The sequence below is a fragment of the Macaca fascicularis genome, chromosome 16 (assembly GCF_037993035.2).
Source record: "Macaca fascicularis isolate 582-1 chromosome 16, T2T-MFA8v1.1".
Classification (NCBI taxonomy): domain Eukaryota; kingdom Metazoa; phylum Chordata; class Mammalia; order Primates; family Cercopithecidae; genus Macaca; species Macaca fascicularis.
Window position 1 is genome coordinate 38720612 of NC_088390.1, and position 23080 is coordinate 38743691.

A 23080-nucleotide genomic window follows, 5' to 3' on the forward strand; every position below is an offset into this window, starting at 1 on the left:
CTCCAGCATTTTCGGCCGGGCGCGGTGGCTCACGCCTGTAATCCCAGCACTTTGGGAGGCCGAGGCGGGCGGATCACAAGGTCAGGAGATCGAGACCACGGTGAAACCCCGTCTCTACTAAAAATACAAAAAATTAGCCGGGCGCGGTTGTGGGTGCCTGTAGTCCCAGCTACTCGGGAGGCTGAGGCAGGAGAATGGCGTGAACCCGGGAGGCGGAGCTTGCAGTGAGCCGAGATCGCGCCACTGCACTCCAGCCTGGGCTGGGCGACAGAGCGAGACTCCGTCTCAAAAAAAAAAAAAAAAAAAAAAAAAAAACTCCAGCATTTTCACCTAAAAGAAAACACAGGCTCTTCATAAATACCTGTGAACAAATAAATGAAATGGTGACTGGGGGCGATTTCTGCAGTAGCTTTCTCTCAAAGATAATGTTTTATCTTGAAGCTAGTGCATCGATTTTTAAAGCTCATTTAATTTTCTACATACTCAGGATTTGCATATTGACTTAAAATCTTGACTATCATCCATGCCATTATCAACTAGACAAAAAAATGTATCAAGCACCCACAGGATGCACAGATCTATCTCTGAAATGGTGTAGTGGTATTAATCTGTTCTAAGACTAGGATTACATTTTTTTTTTTAAAGCTACAATCCATTGAAAAGGAAGTATTATGGTTTTTCTAAATACTGCAGCAGACTCAGGCTTTTCCTGAGAAAAGCCACAAACAAAATCATCTCTGAAATTTTTTAAGCAACAGCTTCCTGAAGCCTGGAATTTACGGGGCCAGTGAGACACTAAAATTCCACAACTCTCACATATGTATCTACCTACGGCTCAGTGAAGAAAATTCCACAACTCTCACATACATGTCTATCTAGGACGCAGTGAAGAAAATTCTACAACTCTCACATATGCATCTGTCCAGGACTCAGTGAAGAAAATTCCACAACTCTCACATATGTATCTACCTACGGCTCAGTGAAGAAAATTCCACAACTCTCACATACACGTCTATCTAGGACTCAGTGAAGAAAATTCCACAACTCTCACATATGTATCTATCCAGGACTCAGTGAAGAAAATTCCACAACTCTCACATACGCATCTGTCCAGGACTCAGTGAAGAAAATTCCACAACTCTCACATATGTATCTATCCAGGACTCAGTGAAGAAAATTCCACAACTCTCACATATGTATCTATCCAGGACTCAGTGAAGAAAATTCCACAACTGTCACATACGCGTCTGTCCAGGACTCAGTGAAGAAAATTCCACAACTCTCACATATGTATCTATCCAGGACTCAGTGAAGAAAATTCCACAACTCTCACATACGCATCTGTCCAGGACTCAGTGAAGAAAATTCCACAACTCTCACATATGTATCTATCCAGGACTCAGTGAAGAAAATTCCACAACTCTCACATATGTATCTATCCAGGACTCAGTGAAGAAAATTCCACAACTGTCACATACGCGTCTGTCCAGGACTCAGTGAAGAAAATTCCACAACTCTCACATACGCGTCTGTCTAGGACTCAGTGAAGAAAATTCCATAACTCTCACATACGCATCTGTCCAGGACTCATTTGAAGATGTTCCTCAGATTTTTGTTTAAGTTAAATTGGTAAAATACGAAAAGAAAATCTGGATTGAGTTTCAAATCATCTTAAATAGCAATCCTATGAACAATTATAACTGCAATTTCAAACACTAAGACTTAAATATATCACTTGATCATACAATTATCTGAAAACATATGATCAAAAACTTTGGTCAAGAGCTTCTTTCATGAATTCTTCAAGGACAGCTACCACATTTTTGGCTTCAGGCATTTCTTCATGTTCCACTTTAACAATCTTCAAAAGTATATCTCCACTACCACAGTTCTTTAGGAACATGTAACATTTAAACAAAGCATAATGATTCATTTCTGCCTGTCGGATAAATCTCTTCAAATTGTTTGTGTCTTGTATGGCCTAGAAAAAGATTACCCAGTTAAAAATGTGTTCAGTGAAATAATAATGAAGCTAAAAAAAATAACTCCTATCCAGCTGAGAACTCAACATATCTTCCTGAATTGTTTGCTTTTCATATTACATATTTCCAAAATTTACAGTGCAGTATGCTTTGCCCTTGGTAGAAGAAAATCTCTCTGTTTTTTTCTTGTTTCGCTCTTGTTGCCCAGGCTGGAGTACAATGGCTCGATCTTGGAGTTTGTTCTCCGCCTCCTGGGTTCAAGTGATTTTCCTGCCTCAGCCTCTGAAGTAGCTGGGACTACAGGTGTGCGCCACCACACCCGGCTAATTTTGTATTTTTAGTAGAGACAGGGTTTCACCATGTTGGCCAGGCTGGTCTCAAACTTCTGACCTCAAGTGATCCACCTGCCTCAGCCTCCCAAAGTGTTGGAATTAAAGGCGTGAGCCACTACGCCCAGCTGAAAATCTCTTATACGAAGTAAAAATACTTTAAAATAATCTCCTGCCTAGCATGGTGGCTCATGGCTGTAATCCCAACACTTTGGGAGCCCCAGGCAAAAGGATTGCTTAAGGGCCGGTAGTTTGAGACTAGCCTGGGCAACACAGTGAGATCCCATCTCTACAAAAAATAAAATAATTAGCCGAGTGTGGTGGTGCACACCTGTAGTTTCAGCTACTCAGGAGGCTGAGACAGGAAGATTGCTTGAACCCAGGAGGTTAAGGCTGCAGTGAGCCATTATTGCACCACTGCACTCCAGCCTGAGTGAGAGCGTAATATTCTGTCTCTTTAAAACAAACAAAACTCCTAAATAAGGTGACAACAAGTCTCCATCAGAATTCTTTTTTTTTTTTTTTTTTTTAGACAAAGTCTCACTCTGTCACCCAGGCCAGAGTGCAGTGGCATAATCTGGGCTCATTGCAACCTCTGCCTCCTGGGTTCAAGCAATTTTCATGCCTCAGCCTCCTGACATAGCTGGGATAACAGGCAGGTGCCACAATGCCCAGCTAATTTTTGTAATTTTAGTAGAGACAGGGTTTTGCCATGTTGACCAGGCTGGTCTTGAACTCCTGGCCTCAAGCACTCCACCTGCCATGGTCTCCCAAAGTGCTGGGATTACAGGCGTGAGCCACCGCGCCCAGCCCCCAACAGAATTTTGAAAACTTAGGCACTGAACCACTTTTTTTGTGCTTTGCAACTAAGATAAGTCACAAATTGTGACCAAGACTGATGTTCCTTAAATATAAGCAAGCATTCAACCCAATTTATTAGAAATGATATGTATACAGAAGCTACCAAAAACTAAAGTAAGTGTCTTCTGATAATTCCAGTTTTGAGAACATCCTAATTAACAAGCATCACAGCTATAAAGCAAGTTTGTTACTCTGTCACTGGTACTAATTAAAATTCAGACAAAAATTTCATGTGCGACTTGGCACACAGCCAACTAATTACCTTTAGTTTAAAGTTCTCCAGTACTTGTCGGAAAAGAAAAGGGTTACCTCCTTCAGCACCATTTAAAAAAGCTTGCATCCAATCCTCACAAAACCGGTTACTTCCTATAAAACATTTCAGAGAGACTAAATAAAATGAAATTTTACAAAGCTTTATTTATTTATTTCAGACAGAGTTTCGCTCTTGTTGCCCAGGCTGGAGTGCAATGGCATGATCTTGGCTCACTGCAACCTCCGCCTCCTGGATTTAAGTGATTCTCCTGCCTCAGCCTCCTGAGTAGCTGGGATTACAGGTGCCTGCCACCATGCCTGGCTAATTTTTTTGTATTTTTAGTAGAGACAGGGTTTCACAATATTGGCCAGGCTGGTCTCGAACTCCTGACCTCCGATCCACCTGCCTCAGCCTCCCAAAGTGCTGGGATTACAGCTGTGAGCCACCAAGCCCGACTCATTTATTTATATATAAAACATCTATAATTAATTATTTAAGACTTATATAATGGCCTAAAAAAAATGGTGTGCTCACCACATGGCTAAGGAATACCAAAATGGCTGAAGCCCCCTGTATGCCCCTTCCCAATCACATCCCCCTTCCTTTCCCATCAGAAAGCATGATCATTCCCACAGACGTCTTTAAACTTTTCCCATATACCTTTGTGTGTGCCAGCCTTATCTACATTATTCTGCATATGTTAAAACTTTTATGTATTTTTTCTTTTATGGTTATTTCACTAAATAGTATGTTTGAGAGCTATATTGACACAAGTAGCTCTAGTTCATTCATTTTCACTGCTCTGTTATATTCCATTGCATGAATATAGCAGTTTATCAGTTTTCCTGTTGATAAACACTTAAATTGCTTCCAATTCCTTCCTTTTTTCAAATAATGCCTTTATGGACATTTTAAAATTCGTCTCCTTATGTACACATACTAGAATTTCTTTATGTACTAGGCGTGGAATTGCTAGGCATAGCATGATTTCCATGTTTCTAGAATTATATTGTTTTCAGCAAGTGGTTTCTCATTGTTTGAGATAACCATGTAAAACTGCGCAAGGCAGGAAGAATAAGGTTGTATCATATGCTCTCAGTGCAAAGATGGGGACTCGCAAGAGATGTAGGAAGGCTGCTTCAGAGGTTGTAGCTCACCTGCATTGCAGAACTGAGGCTGGGAGCTGCTGCAATCGATGACCACAGACTTATGTTGCTCCTCTGTCATGGCCATGCACAAAGAAGTCATGGTGCCTTCATGAATAAGTCCTTGAAGACTGGCCACACTCAGAAACCTGCCACACACACAAGTCCATTTCCACAAACAATATTGCAGGACGGAAGGGTGAAAACAAATTTATTTTGCACTAGGCTGGTGGGGAAGGGATGGGAGGAGCAGTTTACAAACATAGATGTCAATCTTGCTGTGGAAAATATTTTCTCTTTGAAAAAACTGTGTTCTTTACCTGTTAATGTCTCTCTTTGTTTTTTCATCTGATTCTTTAACTTCAACAGGAGTATAACTCAAAGCCTATGAGAGAAAAATGAAACCTGATTGGTATATATATTCCAGTTTTTCTTGAGCAGCTACTCATGACTAAATGTCCCTATAAGTCCCTACCACACTGGACAACGATTGACGGGCACTGGTCACAAACTCTCCAGAGCCTTGTTCAGCCACTGCTCATTAACATTTTATAGAATCAAAATTGCTTTGGATTTTTATTTACCTTTTCAAATTGTTTTGGAAACTATACCTTTCCCAGATGACTTTGAAAAGTAATTATTTTAAAATGTTTTATCCTATTAGGAAGACTTAGCATTTGAAATCCAGCTCTACCTTAGTAATATCACTTTCTAGATCTGAGAAAATAAAGTGTGGTCTATCTTGATAGCAAGCGTAGTTTCAATATTTGGGGAGGGATGGGAGTCATACTCGGAGAAAATCAGTATGTTTCTAAATGATCCAAAGTGATTCTCAGTTAAGGAAATGCTCTCGTTTGGGCAGTACTTACAGCATGTAGCAGAAAGGTAAGCTTTTCCTGAAAGAGAAGAACAACCCTTTGGATTGGGCATACAACATCCTCAAACCAGCTGCTCAGATAGGACTTTCTGTGACTCTCCAGGCCCCTTTCCTAAATCAAGAAAGAATGCCATTTGCTTTAATAGAAGCCTTCCCTTTAGTGGACTTCATATTTTCTTCATCATGTCCTTGATGGTAAAAAAGACCAGGATAGATACCTCCCTTTTTAAAGCTAACACCACCAATTCAAAAAAAGAAACTGCGATATATCTTTCCTGGCTTGTTGGGCAGGGTGAGGATTAATTCTGTGCTGAATTTATTTAAAACACACCAAGAAATACATTCTATAAAATGAAGAGACTGAATTAATAGGGTTCCATGCTATTTCTTCACAGGGAAGAGTTGGGCATTCACATGCCCCTGTCCTCCCACGATACTGTGCACTCAATGGAGATACTCACTCAATAATCCTCATTTCCCCAGCACTTGCGGTACAGTGTCTAAAACATGTATAGTATGAGCTTATTAAGTGCCTATTGAATGACTAAAGGCATGTAGATACAGAATTCATTCGTATTCAGAATGTGAATAGGGAAGGATACAAGTAACTCATCAAAGCACTCCACCCCACTTCAGATGTCAGGCATGCTGAGCACATCTGGCTTTCTAGGCTATGCTGCTCCCTAAAGACCAGTGTCACACAGGAAGAGCTCTAGTCTGGGAGAACAGCTCTATTAGACTTGCATCCCTTGCTCACTCCTGCACTATCCCTTCCTCTCTCCTGCAGTATCTTCTAAGTATGTGAAAAGTAAAACTACTACTATATATGTAATAGGTTGTAAATTTGTGAGAGTCATGACTAACAACTGCTACAAGCTGAAAGCAGTTTTTGTTTGCTTTTTTGGGACAAGGTGTCACTCTGTCATCCAGGCTGGAGTGCAGTGGTGCGATCATAGCTACTGCAGCCTCAACTTCCCAGGCTCAAGCGATCCTCCCACCTCAGCTTTCCAAGTAGCTAGGACCACAGGTGCGTGCCACCATGTCTGGCTAATTTTTGTATTTTTTGTAGAGAAGGGGTTTCACCTTGTTGCTCAGGCTGGTCTTGAACTCCTGGGCTCAAGTGATCTGCCCGCTTCAGCCTCTCAAAGTGCTGAGATTACAGGTGTGAGCCACCACACCCAGCCAGTTTTTCAAAGGTTTGAATAAGTTGATATGGATATGCCTAATTCATAAAAGATCAATTAATGAAAATAGAATGTTTTTAAGAATCTTTGATGTTGAGTTCAAGAACAGCCATACTATTGCATAGCATGTCTTTGTGCCAGAGGCTGCATGGACCACTACTTCTGACCATAATACAAATCTTATATGCCTAGAAATCAGGAAAAGGACATCCTCTTCCTCGCCAGGCATGTTACTACATGCCATTGAATAGATCAAATTTTTCTTTCTTTTTTTTTTTTTTGAGACGGAGTCTCGCTCCGTCCCCCAGGCTGGAGTGCAGTGGCGCGATCTTAGCTCACTGCAAGCTCCGCCTCCCGGGTTCACGCCATTCTCCTGCCTCAGCCTCCTGCGTAGCTGGGACTACAGGCACCCGCCACCGCGCCCGGGCTAATTTTTTGTATTTTTAGTAGAGACGGGGTTTCACCGTGGTCTCAATCTCCTGACCTTGTGATCCGCCCGCCTCAGCCTCCCAAAGTGCTGGGATTACAGGCATGAGCCACCGCGCCCGGCTAGATCAAATTTTTCATAGATACAAAACATCAGAAGTAGTCTTGTGAAACTTTCAGCACTTACAGAACTATGTTCCCTGTATCCCTTTAAAATCACCTGTGCTGGGTGTGGTGGCTCACACCTGTAATCCCAGCATTTTGGGAGGCTGAGGCAGGTGGATTACTTGAGCTCAGGAGTTCAAGACAAGCCTGGGCAAAATGGCAAAACCCCACCTCTACCAAAAATACAATTATCTGGGCATGGTGGTGCATGCCTGTGGTATCAGCTACTTGGGAGGCTGAGGTGGGAGGATCACTGGAGCCCAGAAAAGGCTGCAGTAAGCCATGATCGTGCCACTGCACTCCAGCCTGGGTGATAGAGTGAGACCCTATCTCAAAAAATAAAAAAGAAAAAGAAAAAAAAAAAGAAACCACCTATAGGCCAGGCACAATGGCTTGCATCTGTAATCTCAGCACTTTGGGTGGCTGCGTTGGGAGGATTGCTTGAGGCCAGGAATCCTAGACCAGCCTGGGCAACAAAGTGAGACCCCCATCTCGACAAAAAATACCAAAAGTTAACCAGGAGTGTTGGTATCTGCCTGTAGTCCCAGCTATTTGGGAGGCTGAGGCGAGAAGATTGCTTGAGCCCCAAGAGGCTGAGGCTGCAGTGAGCCTGATCGCACCACTGCCCTGCAGCTTGGGCAACAAAGCAAGACCCTGTCTTAAAAAAAAAAAAAAAAAAAGTCACCTCTCTACTAGCTCACAAAGTGGCAAGTTTCTAGAATATAGGTGTCTTTGTGTCTATATGATTTGACAAGTAGAGCAATCACAGTATATTAATCATTTCAGTCTTTATTTAATTTTTTTAATTCTTTTGAGACGGAGTCTCACTCTGTTGCTCAGGCTGGAGTGCAGTGGTGCGATCTCGGCTCACTGAAACCTCTGCCTCCCGGGTTCAAGTGATTCGCCTGCCTCAGCCTCCTGAGTAGCTGGGATTACAGGCACCCGCTACCATGCCCGGCTAATTTTTCCATTTTTAGTAGAGTCGAGGTTTCATCATATTGACCAGGCTGGTCTCTGACCTTGTGATCTGCCCACCTCGGCCTCCCGAAGTGCTGGGATTACAGGTGTGAGCCACTGAGCCTGGCCCCATTTCAGTCTTTAAAAACCATTAAGTCAGTCACCTTACCTCACAATTCATGTTATTTTTCAGCCCTTGAACGTACTTGTCCAATTCAAGCCTGAAAGTATGTTCTTAAGGAAGCAATAAAGGATGAATAATGAAGACAGTATTTTGTCTCTCAACGAGAAATATAAAATCTCTCAAATAATGTGAGCTGCAAATGCAAGCAAGCCAAGGCAAAATGGCCACATGAAGGTATGAAATTCAACTAAATACACGAGGAGTAGAAAAGCTTTTTGGAGGTTGGTAGTAATAGTCTTCCACCTGCCTTCCCATGTTTTTCTTCCTGATGTTCTCAAAAACCAAAGAAAGGATATAGCTCAAGTCCTTTTTCAGACCCTCCTAAAAAACAGACCACATATTCTGAAGGGTTATGTTCAGAGTCTGTCATTACTGTTTCAGGAAGCAATTTTTCATTTTGGAAAAGGCAGTAATAACAACCAACTCGGTAACCTGGAATTCTAGAAAAGAAAGAAAATGTAAAATGCATTATTTTGGTTACTCATGCATCTATAATTTTGTGGACTGCTCTGAATCTCGGTCATCTTGATCTGGCAACACCATTAAACTGCCCACTAACTCAGAGATTCCCAGACTTCTTGTTGGTGTGCTTGTAGCAGCAAAGAAAAACGAATGTATACCCTGGAGGGCTTTAGTTAAAGCAGCCACTACCATACATGAAATTTCTTTGAATTCTCCTGTCTTACGTGAAGAATTCACACAAATTTCACTCTAGTTCATACCCACGTTTATATTTTTTTAAAAAGCATGTTCTCCCCTCTCCCAAACTTTTACAAATTGATGTTTCAGGCAGATGTGCCTGAAGGTGGCCTCATCCTTGGGATGTGGCCTCAAACTCCTGAGGGAACCTGTATGCTAACTTCACGGCCTGAGTTGAACTATAATTAAGAGGTGTAATGGAGGCTGGACGTGGTGGCTCACACCTGTAATCCCAGCACTTTGGGAGGCCAAGGCAAGTGAATCACCTGAGGTCAGGAGTATGAGACCAGCCTGGCCAACATGGTGAAATCCCATCTCTACTAAAAATATAAAAAGTAGCCAGGTGTGGTGGTGCATGCCTGTAATCCCAGCTATTCGGGATGCTGAGGCAGGAGAATTGCTTGAACTAGGGAGGTGGAGGTTGCAGTGAGCCAAGATCAGACTACTGTACTCCAGCCTGGGCAACAGAATGAATCTCTGTTTAAAAAAAAGAAAGAAAAAAAAATAGAGGTGTAATGGAAAGACAGTTGGAATTGAACTAAGAATGCTCATGTTTAAGCCTGAACTCCATCAATTTGACCAGCCTCATGACCTGAGCTTACATAAACTTCTCTGAGTTTATTTCCTCATCTGAAAATGAAAATAAAAGTACCTGCTATATTTCCCCTTTGTAAGGAAAACTACAAAAGTTTGTGAAAATACTTTAGAAACTGTATACAAATTTAGTTTTAATAATCAACTCTTTCTTCTAAGTACAAAACTTACTAGTCTGGGCAACATAGTGGGATGCCATTTCTACAAAAAAAAAATTTAAAAATTAGTTGGGCATAGTTGTGCCTGCCTGCAGTCCCAGATACTTGGGAGGCTGAGGTGAGAGGATTGCTTAAGCCCAGGAGGTCAAGGCTGCAGTGAGCTGTAATCACGCCACTGCACTCCAGCTTGGGCAACAAAGCAAGACCTTGTCTCAAAAAAATGAGCTAATTAAATAAAGTGCAATTGCGTGCCAGGGTCTCTGCCATTCAGTTAATTCCATTCCACAAATGTTTATGTGTGAGGCTCGGGCTGCCAGAGAACAAAGACAAATTCTGCAGGTCTAGTAGGAGCTGATCTTTTGGAGTTTCTCATCACTTCTCATATTTAGTTCAGAAACAAAAACTCAGGACACAGCACATTTTGCACTTACTTCAGCTCCACAGATGCAACATTACCCAGCCCTTCAAAGACTGCACCTTTTGAAAGACGCTTAGCAATAAAACTGCGCAGCTCTGGCTCCACTTCGGATGGTAGATTAGTATCCGCCAAGGAGAGGCTTGACAAATGAAAGACACACATTCTTTACCAGTGGACTAGTGTATTCACACCCATTAAGTCAGACAGAATGGTACCAAAGCCAGGGGCTCTTTTAAGGACGGGGGAAAGCTGTCCTTATAAATCCTATTGGTGAAGCTCCTAGGAATGTATGTCACTAAGTATGATCTACCTCATCAAATAGCTTAAAATATTCCTATCTTTCCAGCTCATTCTCTCCAGTACTGTGACTCCACTGGAACCCCCAATCCACTGACCCTACCTCTTTTTCACAGTCTCTCAAGTTTCTCATCTCATTTCCCTCCTTATTCCACCTTAATTCCATGGTCAGTCATTATAATCACACCCCTGCACACATTCTTATCTTTTTTATCTTTCAACTTCATTGAGGTATAATTGATGATTTAAAATTTTCAGGGCTGGGACCGGGCGCAGTGGCTCATGCCTATAATCCCAGCACTTTGGGAGGTTGAGGTGGGTGGACCACGAGGTCAGGAGATTGAGATCATCCTGGCTAACACAGTGAAACCCGTCTCTACTAAAAAAATACAAAAAAATTAGCCAGGCATGGTGGTGGGTGCCGGTAGTCCCAGCTACTCGGGAGGCTGAGGCAGAAGAATGGCCTGAACCCGGGAGGCGGAGCTTGCAGTGAGCCGAGATCGTGCCACTGCACTCCAGCCTGGCCAACAGAGGGAGACTGTCTCAAAAAACAACAACAACAAAAAAAAAAAATTTCAGGACTGGGCAAGGTGGCTCATGCCTGTAATCCCAACACTTTGGGAGGCAGAAGTGGGCAGATCACTTCAGTCCAGGAGTTCAAGACTAGACTGGGCAACATGGCGTATTTCTCTATCAGAAATACAAAAATTAGCCAGGCGTGGCGGTCAGTAGTCCCAGATACTGGGGAGGCTGTAGTGAGAGGATCACCTGAGGCCGGGGAGGTTGATGCTGCAGCGAGCCAAGATCATGCCACTGCACTCCAACCTGGGCAGCAGAGCAAGACCCAGTCTCAATTTAAAAGGAAAAAAAAAAGGATTTCTTTCTAGCTAATCACCAAGCACAAGTATGTGGATTTGTTTGTCCCAGCCTTGAATGAACCAGCCAATGAGGAAATCAGGATGAGGTTCCTAGGGGACAGGAGGAATTGATGGTTTGACTCAGGGAAAGCTCAGTGGAAATAGAGTACCCACTGACACGCACAGGCCAGAGATACAGGGAAGATAAAAGCACATGCATGAATTACGGTGAAGCTCTTTTTACCTGAAATCATCACCAGAGGGAGTTTCTGCATTTGTGCCACTTGGGCTTCCGTCATCACTGTCCCCTCGTTGCTGTGCCAATCTGCAAGCCACAAAACCAATAGTGCTATCAATTGTGGGCTCTAAACCAAGAGGAGTATGGGGGCCTTGCAAGCAGGGTAAGGCAAGGAGTCAACTAAAAATGCTGCAAGGTGGAAGTGCACTGCCTATCCTCATGACAAGGAAAACCCATACAGCAGTGCTGACAAGAGCCCCTTCTCTCTCCAGGCCACCTAAGGGATGGAGGAAAGGCTAAATACCCAGAAGGTTCAAGGAGACTCCTTTGAAAACCAAACTTGACAGGGCCAAGAAGGTTCCAGGAAAGTCAGTCAGGAGAAGGGAAAAGAGGAAGCAAGAACAGAGGAAAACCAGAGGGTGGGGATGGGGGTGTGTGGGACAGAAATGGGAGAAAGTGGGGAGATAATGACAGAAAGGAGAGGGGACGGGAACTGAAATTATTGAGCGTGCGGGGCACTGCGCTAAACAAAGGGCAGCCGCAGAGTAAGGAGCTGGGATGATATAGGGGCAGATGAAGGGCAAAGGCATAGTTGGGCCAGGCATACAAGTCCACGATGGGGGCTGGGAAGAGCAGCGTGAGGCAAGGAGCGCCCTTCAGGCCAGAGACCTTGGCTGGGAGAGGAGAAGATGGCTTTTAGGAGCGGCCGGGCCGCCGGGCCGGGGGTGGGGTGCAAGGCCGGGCGGCGGGCCGGGGGCGGGGCCGCAGGGGCAGGCGGGCTGGCAGGCCGAGCTGGGCGCCAGCACCTGCTTCCGCGGTAGCTGTAAAGACAGTAGTGGCTGCTGGACGGCGGCTCGAGTCTCCGCTCCTCGGCTGAGCCTCCCTCCTCGCTACTCTCTAGTTCCTTTTCATCTCCATCCAGCGATTCCTGCAAGGAGGGGAGCATCGCGACGGCCTCTGGGTGGCCCTGTGTCTCCGCCAAACCGCTCCCCTGCTGCCGTGCAGCCGTCAGTATCCGGGCTCGTCCGGCTCCCGGCTCTCGCACACCTGCGTTCCGCTGGTTTTCCCGGGTTCGCAGGCAAAGACTGCCCTGGAAAGGGAGGCTTTTCACCCCACAGGGGCTGACAGGCGTACTGAGTTCGCCTTTACTGAAAAACTTTTACCATTTATTTTGAACTTATTTTCCTTTGAGTCGTCTAGGAAACTTACTATGTGATGAGGGTGGCACAACTGCCTAGCCACATGGAAAAGAATAAGGCTACGTGTCTGCCTCCTTGTTCGCGTGCCAGCACGCACAGACACCCGTTCGATAAAAAAGTTAAGAATTTAAAATGAATTTTGTTAAAGTGAAAATATGGGATAATGTTAATTCTTGAAGTTAAGGAGGTCTTTCCAAACATAATAAAACAGAAATCATACAGGAAAACGTTTTAAAAATCTGACTATGTAAAAACTAAAAGGCCGGGCACGGTGGCTCACGCCTGTAATCCCAGTGCTTTGGGAGACCGACGCAGGCGGATCACTTGAGGTCAGGAGTTCAAGACCAGCCTGGGCAACATGGTGAAACTCTGTCTCTACCAAAAGTACAAAAAATTAGCCAGGCGTGGTGGTTCACGCCTGTAATCCCAGCAGCCCTTCCAGTCTCTGCCCATTACCCAGTTCTAACACCAATTCACATTTTCAGGTGTTTGTTTCTGCAACACCCTATTCTCCGGTACCAGTTTTCTGTCTCAGTTCATTTTATGATGCTATAAAAGGATACCAAAGAGTGGGCAATTTATAATCACCTCTTAAAGGCCCCACTTCTTAATAGTCTTACAATGGCAGTTAAATTTCAACATGAATTTGGGAGTGGACAAACACTTAAACCATAGCACCACGTGAAGGGGGAGGCAGACTGCAGTGATGTGTCTACAGACCAAGGAATGTCAGGGATTAATGGTCATCACCAGAAGCTAGGAGAGGACATGGAACAGATTCTCCACTAGAGGCTTCAAGAGAGTATGTCCCCACCAGCACCTCCATGTCAACTTCTAGCATCCAGAACTGTGAAACAATACATTTCCATTGTTTTAAGCCACCGTGTGTGTGCGTGTGTTTTGTATTTTTTTTTAGTAGTACAAACTTTATTCATAAATAAAACTTCATAAAGTTAAAAGCAGGGGCAGTTCCTACTTTAAAAAGGGAATACTGGAAGGCAGCCTGCCATTTTATTTAAAATTACAAGTTAGGTTTTTCAGATGGATAACAGTTGAGATCATTAAATCCCCTTCCTGCTTCTCAGATTTTCACAAAATAGCACATTAAATCCTCAGTCCTAAGCAATCCCAGCAGAGATTCCAAATTGCCTCTCAATATCAAAGTGGATAGCACAGTTTCTTCTCTTGCAATAAGGGTACTCATTTGATGAACAAGGGAGTATAGCAGTCACATTCTTAAAAGATTGTGTTGCAGAAGTTACTGCCATGTCTTAATTCACAATGTGTATCCTCACCTCTATCTCCCATTTAGTAACATTGTCAGTTTCCTTATCTCTCATTTCAACTACATTTAAAAGAGGATTCTAATTGCGGACAACACACGACAGAGGCATTTCAGATCGGACAGTAGTCTCTTGAGATACACTTGATTTTAGTTTTAAGCAGAACTTCCTGGAGAGGTTAAGTTACAATACCACAGTCACGAGGATGGTAGAAAAACTCATAGTAGATATTTGGCAAAACATAGGTTACAAGGCAACCACCTCCTAGAAACACTTCATCGGGGTTCATATACAAATTGTGAAATATCATGGGTTTAATCCTGGCACAGAACCAAAACTGGGTGCATGATACTTGAATAGCTGACCAGTCCCCAGCACAGGTCCATATCAAGGAATGGAGAAAAAAGAGCCCTTTTAACCCCAAAATGGTCTTCATTTGCCCGGACTGAAAACCAAATCTCACTCAGGAAACAGCTGTATTTTTATTTTTTATAGAGACAGGGTAGAAAGAAAGAAAGAAAGAAAGAAAGAAGGAAGGAAGGAAGGAAGGAAGGAAAGAAAGAAAGAAAGAAAGAAAGAAACTAATACAGAGTCCCCACAACAGCCCTTTCTTCTATTCCAATCTGGATTTCTTCACATTCTTCCCTGTTAATCCCATTTTCTTCTAGATTATGGTTTATTCTCTTAATTTGCTTTAATCAAATCAAGAGGCAGGAGAATCACCTGATCCTGGAAGGCAGAGGCTGCAGTGAGCCAAGATTGTGCCACTGCTCTCCAGCCTGGGCAACAGAGCGAGACTACGTCTTGGGGAGGGGGGAAGAAAGAAATAGAATTTTAGACTGATATGATTGGACATTGAATTCTAGGTTGAAAAGAATTACCCCAGCCGGGTGCAGTGGCTCACACCTGTAATCCCAGCACTTTGGGAGGCTGAGGCAGGTGGATCACCTGAGGTCACGAGTTCAAGACCAGCCTGGCAAACCTGGTGAAACTCTGTCTCTACTAAAAAATATAAAAATTATCCAGGCGTGGTGGCACACACCTGTAGTCCCAGATACTCGGGAGTCTGAGGCAGAAGAATCCCCATGTTGGTCAGGCTGGTCTCGAACTCCTGACCTCGTGATCCGCCCTCCTCGGCCTCCCAAAGTGCTGGGATTATAGGCATAAGCCATGACCGTGACCGGCCCAAATCAGTCATTTCTCCAAGAACCTCAGGTTACTGGAGAATGGTATTATAAACCAAGACCCGGGGGCAAAGTATGCTTGCTATGGGGCATTATTGCTTCTAGGCCCTCTCAGCTGATAAGACAAGGAAATACATGTATCTATACTAACTTGAGTATATACCCATATCCATAAATATTTCTCTGTGTATCTATTTTAAAATAAACATGAGTTCATACTGGTGTCTCCAGCCCTAATCCATGGCCACATGGATCATTCTAGCCTCCTCCCCTTGCTTATCTATAAACCCACTACAACGAGAGGCACAGCATGGTAGCTCATGCCTGTAATCTCAACACTTTGAGAAGCTAAGACAGAAGGATCACTTGAGCCCAGGAGTTCAAGACCAGCTTGGACAACAAAGCAAGACCTTATCTCGACAAAAAATAAAAAAATTAGCAAGGCATGGTGGCATGGCCCTGTAGTCCCTGCTACTTGGTGGGCTGAGGTGTGAGGATCCATTGAGCCCAGAAGATCGAGGCTGCAGTGTGCTACGATTGCATCACTGCACTCTACCATTCTGGGCCACCGAAACCCAGCTAATTTTTATTTTCATAGAGAATAGGATATTGCTTTGTTGCCCAGGCTTGCCTTAAACTTTTGGCTTCAAGTGATTCTCCCACCTCAGCCTCCCAAAGTGCTGGGAATGATCTAGCCCACCAGGCCTTCTTTAATTTCTAACAGCATTTTTTTTTTTTTTTTTTTTGAGACAGAGTCTCTGTCGCCAGGCTGGAGTGCAGTGGCGCAATCTTGGCTCACTGCAACCTCTGCCTCCTGGGTTCAAGTGATTCTCCTGCCTCAGCCTCCCAAGTAGCTGGGACTACAGGCACACGCCACCACGCCCAGCCAATTTTTGTATTTTTAGCAGAGACAGGGTTTCACCATGTTGGCCAGGATGGTCTCTCTCTTGACCTTAAGTGATCTGCCCGCCTAAGCCTCCCAACTAACAGCAATATTTTATTGCTTTCATAGTAAAAGTGTTTTAATCTGTTTGTGGTGCTATAACAATACACTACAGACTGGGGAATTTATGAGTAACAGAATTGTATTTCTTTTCTTTTTTTTTTTTTTGAGATGGAGTCTCACTATGTCGCCAAGGCTGGAGTATAGTCGTGCAATCTCAGCTTACTGCAACCTCCACCTGCAAGGTTCAAGCCTCAGCCTGGGTTCTCCTGCCTCAGCCTCCTGAGTAGCTGGGGTTACAGGTGCCCACCACAATGCCCAGCTAATTTTTGTATTTTTAGTAGAGATGGGATTTTGCCATGTTGGCAAGGCTGGTCTCGAACTCTTGATCTCAGGTGATCCACCCACCTCAGCCTTCCAAAGTGCTGGGATTACAGGCATGAGCCACCACACCTGGCCAGCATTTTATTTCTTTTCTTTTTCTTTTTTTTACCCTGAGATGGAGTTTTGGTCTTATTGCCCAGGCTGGAGTGCAATGGCGCGATCTTGGCTCACTACAACCTCCGCCTCCTGGGTTCAAGCGATTCTCCTGCCTCAGTCTCCCGAGTAGCTGGGATTACAGGCGCCCGCCACCATGCCCAGCTAATTTTTTTTGTACTTTCAGTAGAGACAGGGTTTCATCATGTTGGCCAGGCTGGTCTCGAACTCCTGACCTCAGGTGATCCACCCACCTCAGCCTCCCAGTGTTGGGATTACAGGCGGAAGCCACTACGCCCACTGAATTTTATTTTCTTATGGTCTGGAAATTTGGAAATCCAAGATCAAGGTACTAGTACTCAGTGTCTGATGAGGGCATTCTTGCTGCATCCTCATTTGGTGGAAGGCAGGAGAGAGTAGAAAGTTTAGTTCCTTCCAGCACTTTAATAAACTCACTAATCCACCCATTTACTCACGATTTAATCACCTGCTAAAGCTCCCACCTCTTAATGCTATCACATTGGTGATTACGTTTCAAGCAGTTGGGGGAATATTCAGCACATTGCAATATGGTTTTGAAGTTTTTCATTTTTTAATTCATTTTTTGATAGAGATGGTCTCACTATGGTACCCAGGCTGATCTCACACTCCTGGCCTCAAGCCACCCTCCTGCCTTGGTCTCCCAAAGCACTGGGATTACAGGCTTGAGCAACTGCACCCAGCCTGAACTTCCTTTTTTTTTTTTTTTTTTTTGAGACAGTCTCCCTCTATCGCCCAGGCTGGAGTGCAGTGGTATAATCTTGGCTCACTGCAGTCTCTGCCTCCCAGGTTCAAGTGATTCTCCTGCCTCAGCCTCCCGAGTAGCTGGGGTTACAGGCGTGTCCCACCATGCCTGGCTACTTTTTTTTTTTTTTTTTGGTATTTTTAGTAAAGACTGGGTTTCACCATGCTGGCCAGGCTGGTCTCGAACTCCTGACCTCAGGTGATCCACCCACCTCAGCCACCCAGAGTGCTGGGATTACAGGCGTGAGCCACTGCGCCCAGCCTAAACTTATCCTTTAAAATTCAATTCAGCTCCACACTTACTTTGTGCTTTCGGGCAAATTATTCCAGCTCTCTTAAGTCTCTTTTATCTCATCTCTATTAACAAGTTAACAAGTTGAATAATGGCTCCTACCCCAGAGGCTGAGATAAATAATGTTAAAACTTACTACAATGCTTGGCACACGGTAGGTGCTCCATGGATATCTGCTATTATTTTCTGCTTTTAATAGTAACACATAATTTACATCACTAGTTATTACTATATGCCAAGCTCTGTTCTGAGTGCAGCCAGATGAAGTTTAAGTGCCTTGCCCAAAGTCAGGCAGCTAGGCAGTGGCACTGGTGGACTATGAACCCAAGCACTGGGCTTTTAACCACCTCTCACTTGCATGATCCTCCAGTTGCCCTCTTAGAACTTCTCTGTGCCAGGCCGGGCGCGGTGGCTCAAGCCTGTAATCTCAGCACTTTGGGAGGCCGAGACGGGCGGATCACGAGGTCAGGAAATCGAGACCATCCTAGCTAACACGGTGAAACCCTGTCTCTACTAAAAATATTAAAAAAATAAGCCGGGTGAGGTGGCGGGCGCCTGTAGTCCCAGCTACACGGGAGGCTGAGGCAGGAGAATGGCGGGAACCCGGGAGGCGGAGCTTGCAGTGAGCTGAGATCCGGCCACAGCACTCCAGCCTGGGCGACAGAGCGAGACTCAGTCTCAAAAAAAAAGAAAAAAAGAACTCCTCTGTGCCTTCTCAGAGACTTCAGCCTGAAATCCAACTTCTGACAATGTTTCTAGGGTTTGCCAGAATCCGCCTTTGCTAGCCTCCCTAGGATTATCTCTTGTGACCAGCACCTTCACTGACAGCTCCAGTTTTTTTTTTTTTTGTTTTTTTTTTTTGAGATGGAGTCTCGCTCTGTCACCCAGGCTGGAGTGCAATGCCGAGATCTCGGCTCACTGCAAGCTTCACCTCCCAGGTTCAAGTGATTCTCCTGCCTCATTCTCCAGAGTAGCCGAGGTTACAGGCGCCTGCCACTACGGCTGGCTAATTTTTGTATTTTTAGTAGACAGGGTTTCACCATGTTGGCCAGGCTGGTCTCGAACTCCTGACCTCAAGTGATCCGCCAGGCTTGGCCTCGGCCTCGGCCCCGGCCTCGGCCTATAGTGCTGGGATTACAGGCGTGAGCCACCGCGCCCGGCTATCAGCTCCAGGCTTACCACGACTAGTGTTTTCACGTGCCCAGCCTCAAAGACTTCAACTCTTTGCTCCCTTACTGAGATACCCTTTCCTTCACCTTGCTTGCTCCCTTTGACTCTTCAAGAAACCTTTCTTGTGTCGGGTGCAGCGGCTCAAGCCTGCCGTCCAGCACTTCGGGAGGACGAGGCGGGCGGATCACTTAAGCCCAGGAGTTCGAAACCAGCCTAGCTAACACGGTGAAACCCCATTTCTACTAAAAATACAAAAATTAGCCGGGCTTGGTGGCGCGGGCCTGCAGTCCCGGAGGCTGAGGTAGGAGAATCGCTTGAACCCGGGAGACAGAGGGTGCAGTGAGTAGAGATCGCGCAGCTGCACTCCAGCCTAGGCGACAGAGCGAGACTTCGTCTTAGAAAAATAAAACAAAACAAAGAAAAACAAAACCTTTCTTGACAACCCAATGATCACTACCACTACGGCCGCCTTAGGACTCCCGCTCTCTGAGGTCCTACAGCACTTCACATTTCCCCCAACGCCGCACTGAGAGCTCTGCGTTGTGTACTCGTCTGTCACCAATCTGCGAGTTACAAAGCAGAGACTAACTTCTTTGGTTTAGCATTTAATAGGCACATAATCAACATTTACTGTTAAAACAAAATTAAAATTGGGCGCTGTCTCTATCTCTATTTGTGATCGGCCCTAACTGCACTGGCAGTCTTTCCCGTTTTTTCGTTTTCTGTTTTCCATTTGCATGTGCCTTGGCGTACCTAGGTCTCTGGCTCCTTTACAAAAGAAATCCGAAGCGCTCTGCAAGCACTGACAGCGAAAGCGAAAGACTCTCAAACGGACAAGATGTCAGCCACCTCTTCGCGCCTCTTAGTCCCACCCACTCAGGGCGGAGGTCTGCGTCCTGTGACCCTCCCTTCCTGGCTCCGCCTCCTGCCGCAGTGCCTGACGGGAGGCGGAGCGGCGAACGAGGCCGTCGGCCATTTTGTGTCTGCTTCCTGTGGGACGCGGTCGTAGCCGTTGGGTCGGGAAAGTGAGGGATTTTCGCCTCGTTTCTCCTGCTTCTTTTCTCCTCCCTTTTACTTTGTCGGTAGAACACAGTTATGGGTCGCAAGAAGAAGAAGCAGCTGAAGCCGTGGTGCTGGTATCCTTTGTCGGTTTGAAGTCGAGGTCGCGCTGGGGTGCCGGTTGGTGGGGCCTGGGACTGGGAGGCCTGGGTTTGGCCTATGGCGTGGAGCGTTTGTATTTAAGCGTCGGCGTGGGTGGCCTGGTGGCTGGGATTGGACTTGGGAAGGCTTCTAGGAAAATGGTATTCCGAGGTCGAGAGGATCTTGCAGTTGTGGATCGTGTGACTGACTCAGGTGGATCTTGTTTGGTGCGAATTTTGGACTCTGGGAGGCGGCCTGGACCCCTCCGCCAAGGACAGTGTCCCCTAGGGACTATTCAGCCACATTCCGTTGTTTTGGTGACGATTCAACAAAGGGACTTTTCTTCGAGTGCGATAGGCTTATTAATTCCATGGAGGGTTGGGGAAGAGCTTCCCAGTCTGTCACCCACTTTTTCTGTTTTTATGTACTTTATGGGTGCTTTGTGTTTTTTCGAATTGGCGGTTTAGTAAAGGCCAAAGTTAGTCAACCCTGGTTTCGAACCTTTTTTATTTTTTTCTTCTTGGGGCTGGAGGAGAACTAGCTTCCGTGTCTCACCCAGGGGCGCCTTAATCTGCAGGAAGCGTTCTCACAGGGTGGAGTTTCTGTTACCCAACTTTGTAGGACTAAAAAATGACTATCTTATTAGAAAGGAAAACTCTTACTACAGTGTGGTATTATTTAATACTTTTTCCGGAATCGTTAATATTCTTTACATTAAAATTGATTTTGTTTAGTTTTGTACGTAAAGGCGGCTTGTTACAGTACTGCATTTATGTAACAGCTTTAAAAATAGCTTAAATACGGTTACGAATTCTGTAATGTGATTTTAGGAAAATCTGAGTAGTGAGGTAAGAATTCTGTTTTATTGATTTTATTGATATGTGAATTTAAATACATTGCTTGGCAACAAATTCATTCGGAATTGGAAACAGTTTTGTGGATTGTTCATTCGAAATTATGTGATTATTGTTCACCATGTAATCTTAGATTCTAAATATTGCTAAATTCCTAATCCAGTTATGGCTATCGTCTACGTATCTAGTGAAGTAATTGTCTAGACAGAACCTTGGGGATTTCTTAACTGAACTCCTTCCTGTCCTCAGTGTGCATTTGTAAATGTTGAAATATTTGTAACAAAAGTTTCACAGACATCTCTGTTGAACATAGGAATTTGACAAAGTATATTGCTGATGACTGATGTGTTTTTTGAGGTAGTGAAGAGAGATAGGCTTCTAGGAAATTGAAAATATTGAAATTACATGGCATGTGCAGTCCTTAATTGTGTAATAAATATCAAAAGCAGGGTTTCTGTACAGTACTATTTTGGTTTTAGCTGTTCCTATATTGTAGTGTTATCCGTGTGTTTTTATTACAGGCAGTGTCATCATTATGCTGTTTTTGTGCCTTAACAGTATTGATCAGGTATTGTAATAGAGATTTTGATGATGAGAAGATCCTTATACAGCACCAAAAAGCAAAGCATTTTAAATGCCATATATGTCACAAGAAATTGTATACAGGACCTGGCTTAGCTATTCATTGCATGCAGGTAAGGATTTTTCTTCTGTATTTATTGTCCGCTTGTGATTTGGAAACAACTTGAAAGAATAATCTTTTTTATTTTTTTGAGTTTCAGTCTTGTCGCCCAGGCTGGAGTGCAGTGATGCAATCTCGGCTCACTGCAACCTCCGCCTCCCCAGTTAAAGTGATTCTTCTGCCTCAGCCTCCCGAGTAGCTGGGACTACAGGCGCCCGCCACCATGCCTGGCTAATTTTTTGTATTTTTAGTACAGACTGGGGTTTCACCATGTTGACCAGGCTGGTCTTGAACTCCTGACCTCAGGTGATCTACCCACCTGGGCCTCCCGGAGTGCTGGGATTACAGGCATGAGCCACCGTGCCTGGCTGAAAGAATAATCATTTATTTCTCTGACAACTGTAATTTTTTTGTTGTTGTTGTTCATTTACTTACTGCAAAAGATAAGATAGCTAGTCAGCCTTAAAAAAAAAAATTGTTCGATAGCCATCAAAACAATAAACAAAACTGGCTTTTTATGTTTAAAGAGAGTTTATATTTGTATTTAGTTTGATAGTACCTTACTAGAGTAGATTGGTAACAGATTGAAATCACAAAATATTTCCTGAGTTCTTGGAGCAGAGAACAAGGATCAGCGATTTAGATTTTGTAGGTGGTCTGGCCATAAGGATTAATACTTAATTAGCTGTCATTACTCACTGCCATTGAAGGATTTGTTATTATCTGTAGCTTGGGGCCAGGCTAATTTCAGCAACTTATTTATTGGAATGGCAGCGTTGTATTCTTTGCTTCTAAGAGACGGCCTTGCTTTGTGGCCCAGGCTGGATTGCAGTGACATGGTTATGGCTCACTGCAGCCTCAAACTCCTGGGTTCTAGCCATCTTCCTGCCTCGTTCTCCCACAGCCCTGGGATTATAGGCATGAGCCATTGTGCCAGCCGAGAATTGTATTTCATTTGATAATTTCTAGGTTTCAACCAGGCACGGTGGCTCACGCCTGTAATCCCAGCACTTTCGGAGGCCGAGGTGGGCGTATCACAAGGTCAGGAGTTCAAGACCAACCTGACCAACATGATGAATACAAAAATTAGCCGGGTGTGGTGGGGTGTGCCTGTAATCCCAGCTACTGGGGAGTCTGAGGCAGGAGAATCATTTGAACCCTGGAGGTGGAGGTTGCAGTGAGCCGAGATGGCGCCACTGCATTCCAGCCTGGGCGACAGGGTGAGACTCCATCCCCAAAATAATAATAGTAATAGTAACAATCATTTCTAGGTTTCTTAAGTTCTTTTAGAAAATAGAGCATTGTAACTTACAGTTTTTAAGATCTAGTAAGTACCTTCATGTCTCATTCAACGTTATTCTACTTTTGCTTAGTCCTAGAGCCGTCTGTACTTTTGCTAAATTATACCTTAGAGAAATATGAGAAGATCAAATACCCAATCATTGGAAA

The 23080-nt window shown here is 44.4% G+C and overlaps 2 protein-coding genes and 1 pseudogene across 26 annotated transcripts in view; 1 reads left to right on the forward strand and 2 right to left on the reverse strand.

Annotated features, from left to right (window-relative positions):
- Nucleotides 1-675: 675 nt before the first annotated feature.
- On the reverse strand, nt 676-12609 carry C16H17orf75 (chromosome 16 C17orf75 homolog). Of its 2 annotated transcripts, XM_005583403.5 has the most exons (10): nt 12431-12609; nt 11631-11711; nt 10246-10371; nt 8660-8803; nt 8349-8406; nt 5440-5559; nt 4891-4955; nt 4583-4719; nt 3435-3538; nt 676-1981 (listed from the first exon to the last, which is right to left on the reverse strand). In XM_005583403.5, exons 1-10 carry the CDS (start codon nt 12568-12570, stop codon nt 1766-1768), a joined length of 1191 nt encoding a protein of 396 aa, XP_005583460.1. In that variant the 5' UTR covers nt 12571-12609; the 3' UTR covers nt 676-1765. The 2 variants fall into 2 exon arrangements, with proteins under 2 accessions (XP_005583460.1, XP_073875093.1); XM_074018992.1 differs by lacking the exon at nt 3435-3538.
- A 1450-nt stretch (nt 12610-14059) lies between these two features.
- Nucleotides 14060-14668, reverse strand: LOC135967816 (putative oocyte-secreted protein 1 homolog; annotated as a pseudogene).
- A 5254-nt stretch (nt 14669-19922) lies between these two features.
- Nucleotides 19923-23080, forward strand: part of ZNF207 (zinc finger protein 207) — a 32375-nt gene continuing 29217 nt past the window's right edge. For all 24 annotated transcript variants that reach the window (XR_010582116.1, XR_010582117.1, XR_012425508.1 and 21 more), the window contains exons 1-2: nt 19923-20091; nt 21518-21644. Coding sequence is in view for 7 of the 24 variants with exons in the window: in XM_045375159.1 (XP_045231094.1) it covers nt 20051-20091; nt 21518-21644 (168 nt within the window). In the remaining 17 variants the exon portion in view is untranslated. The remainder of the gene's footprint in view (nt 20092-21517; nt 21645-23080) is intronic.

Coding starts and splice junctions, on each gene's coding strand:
- C16H17orf75 (XM_005583403.5), bottom strand. CDS start 12,570: ATGCTCCCCTCCTTGCAGGAATCGCTGGATGGAGATGAAAAGGAACTA. Junction 10,372..11,630: donor CCCTCTGGTGATGATTTCAG/GTAAAAAGAGCT, acceptor TCATTTGTCAAG/CCTCTCCTTGGCGGATACTA. Junction 5,560..8,348: donor AAAATAACATGAATTGTGAG/GTAAGGTGACTG, acceptor TTCTTGATTTAG/GAAAGGGGCCTGGAGAGTCA.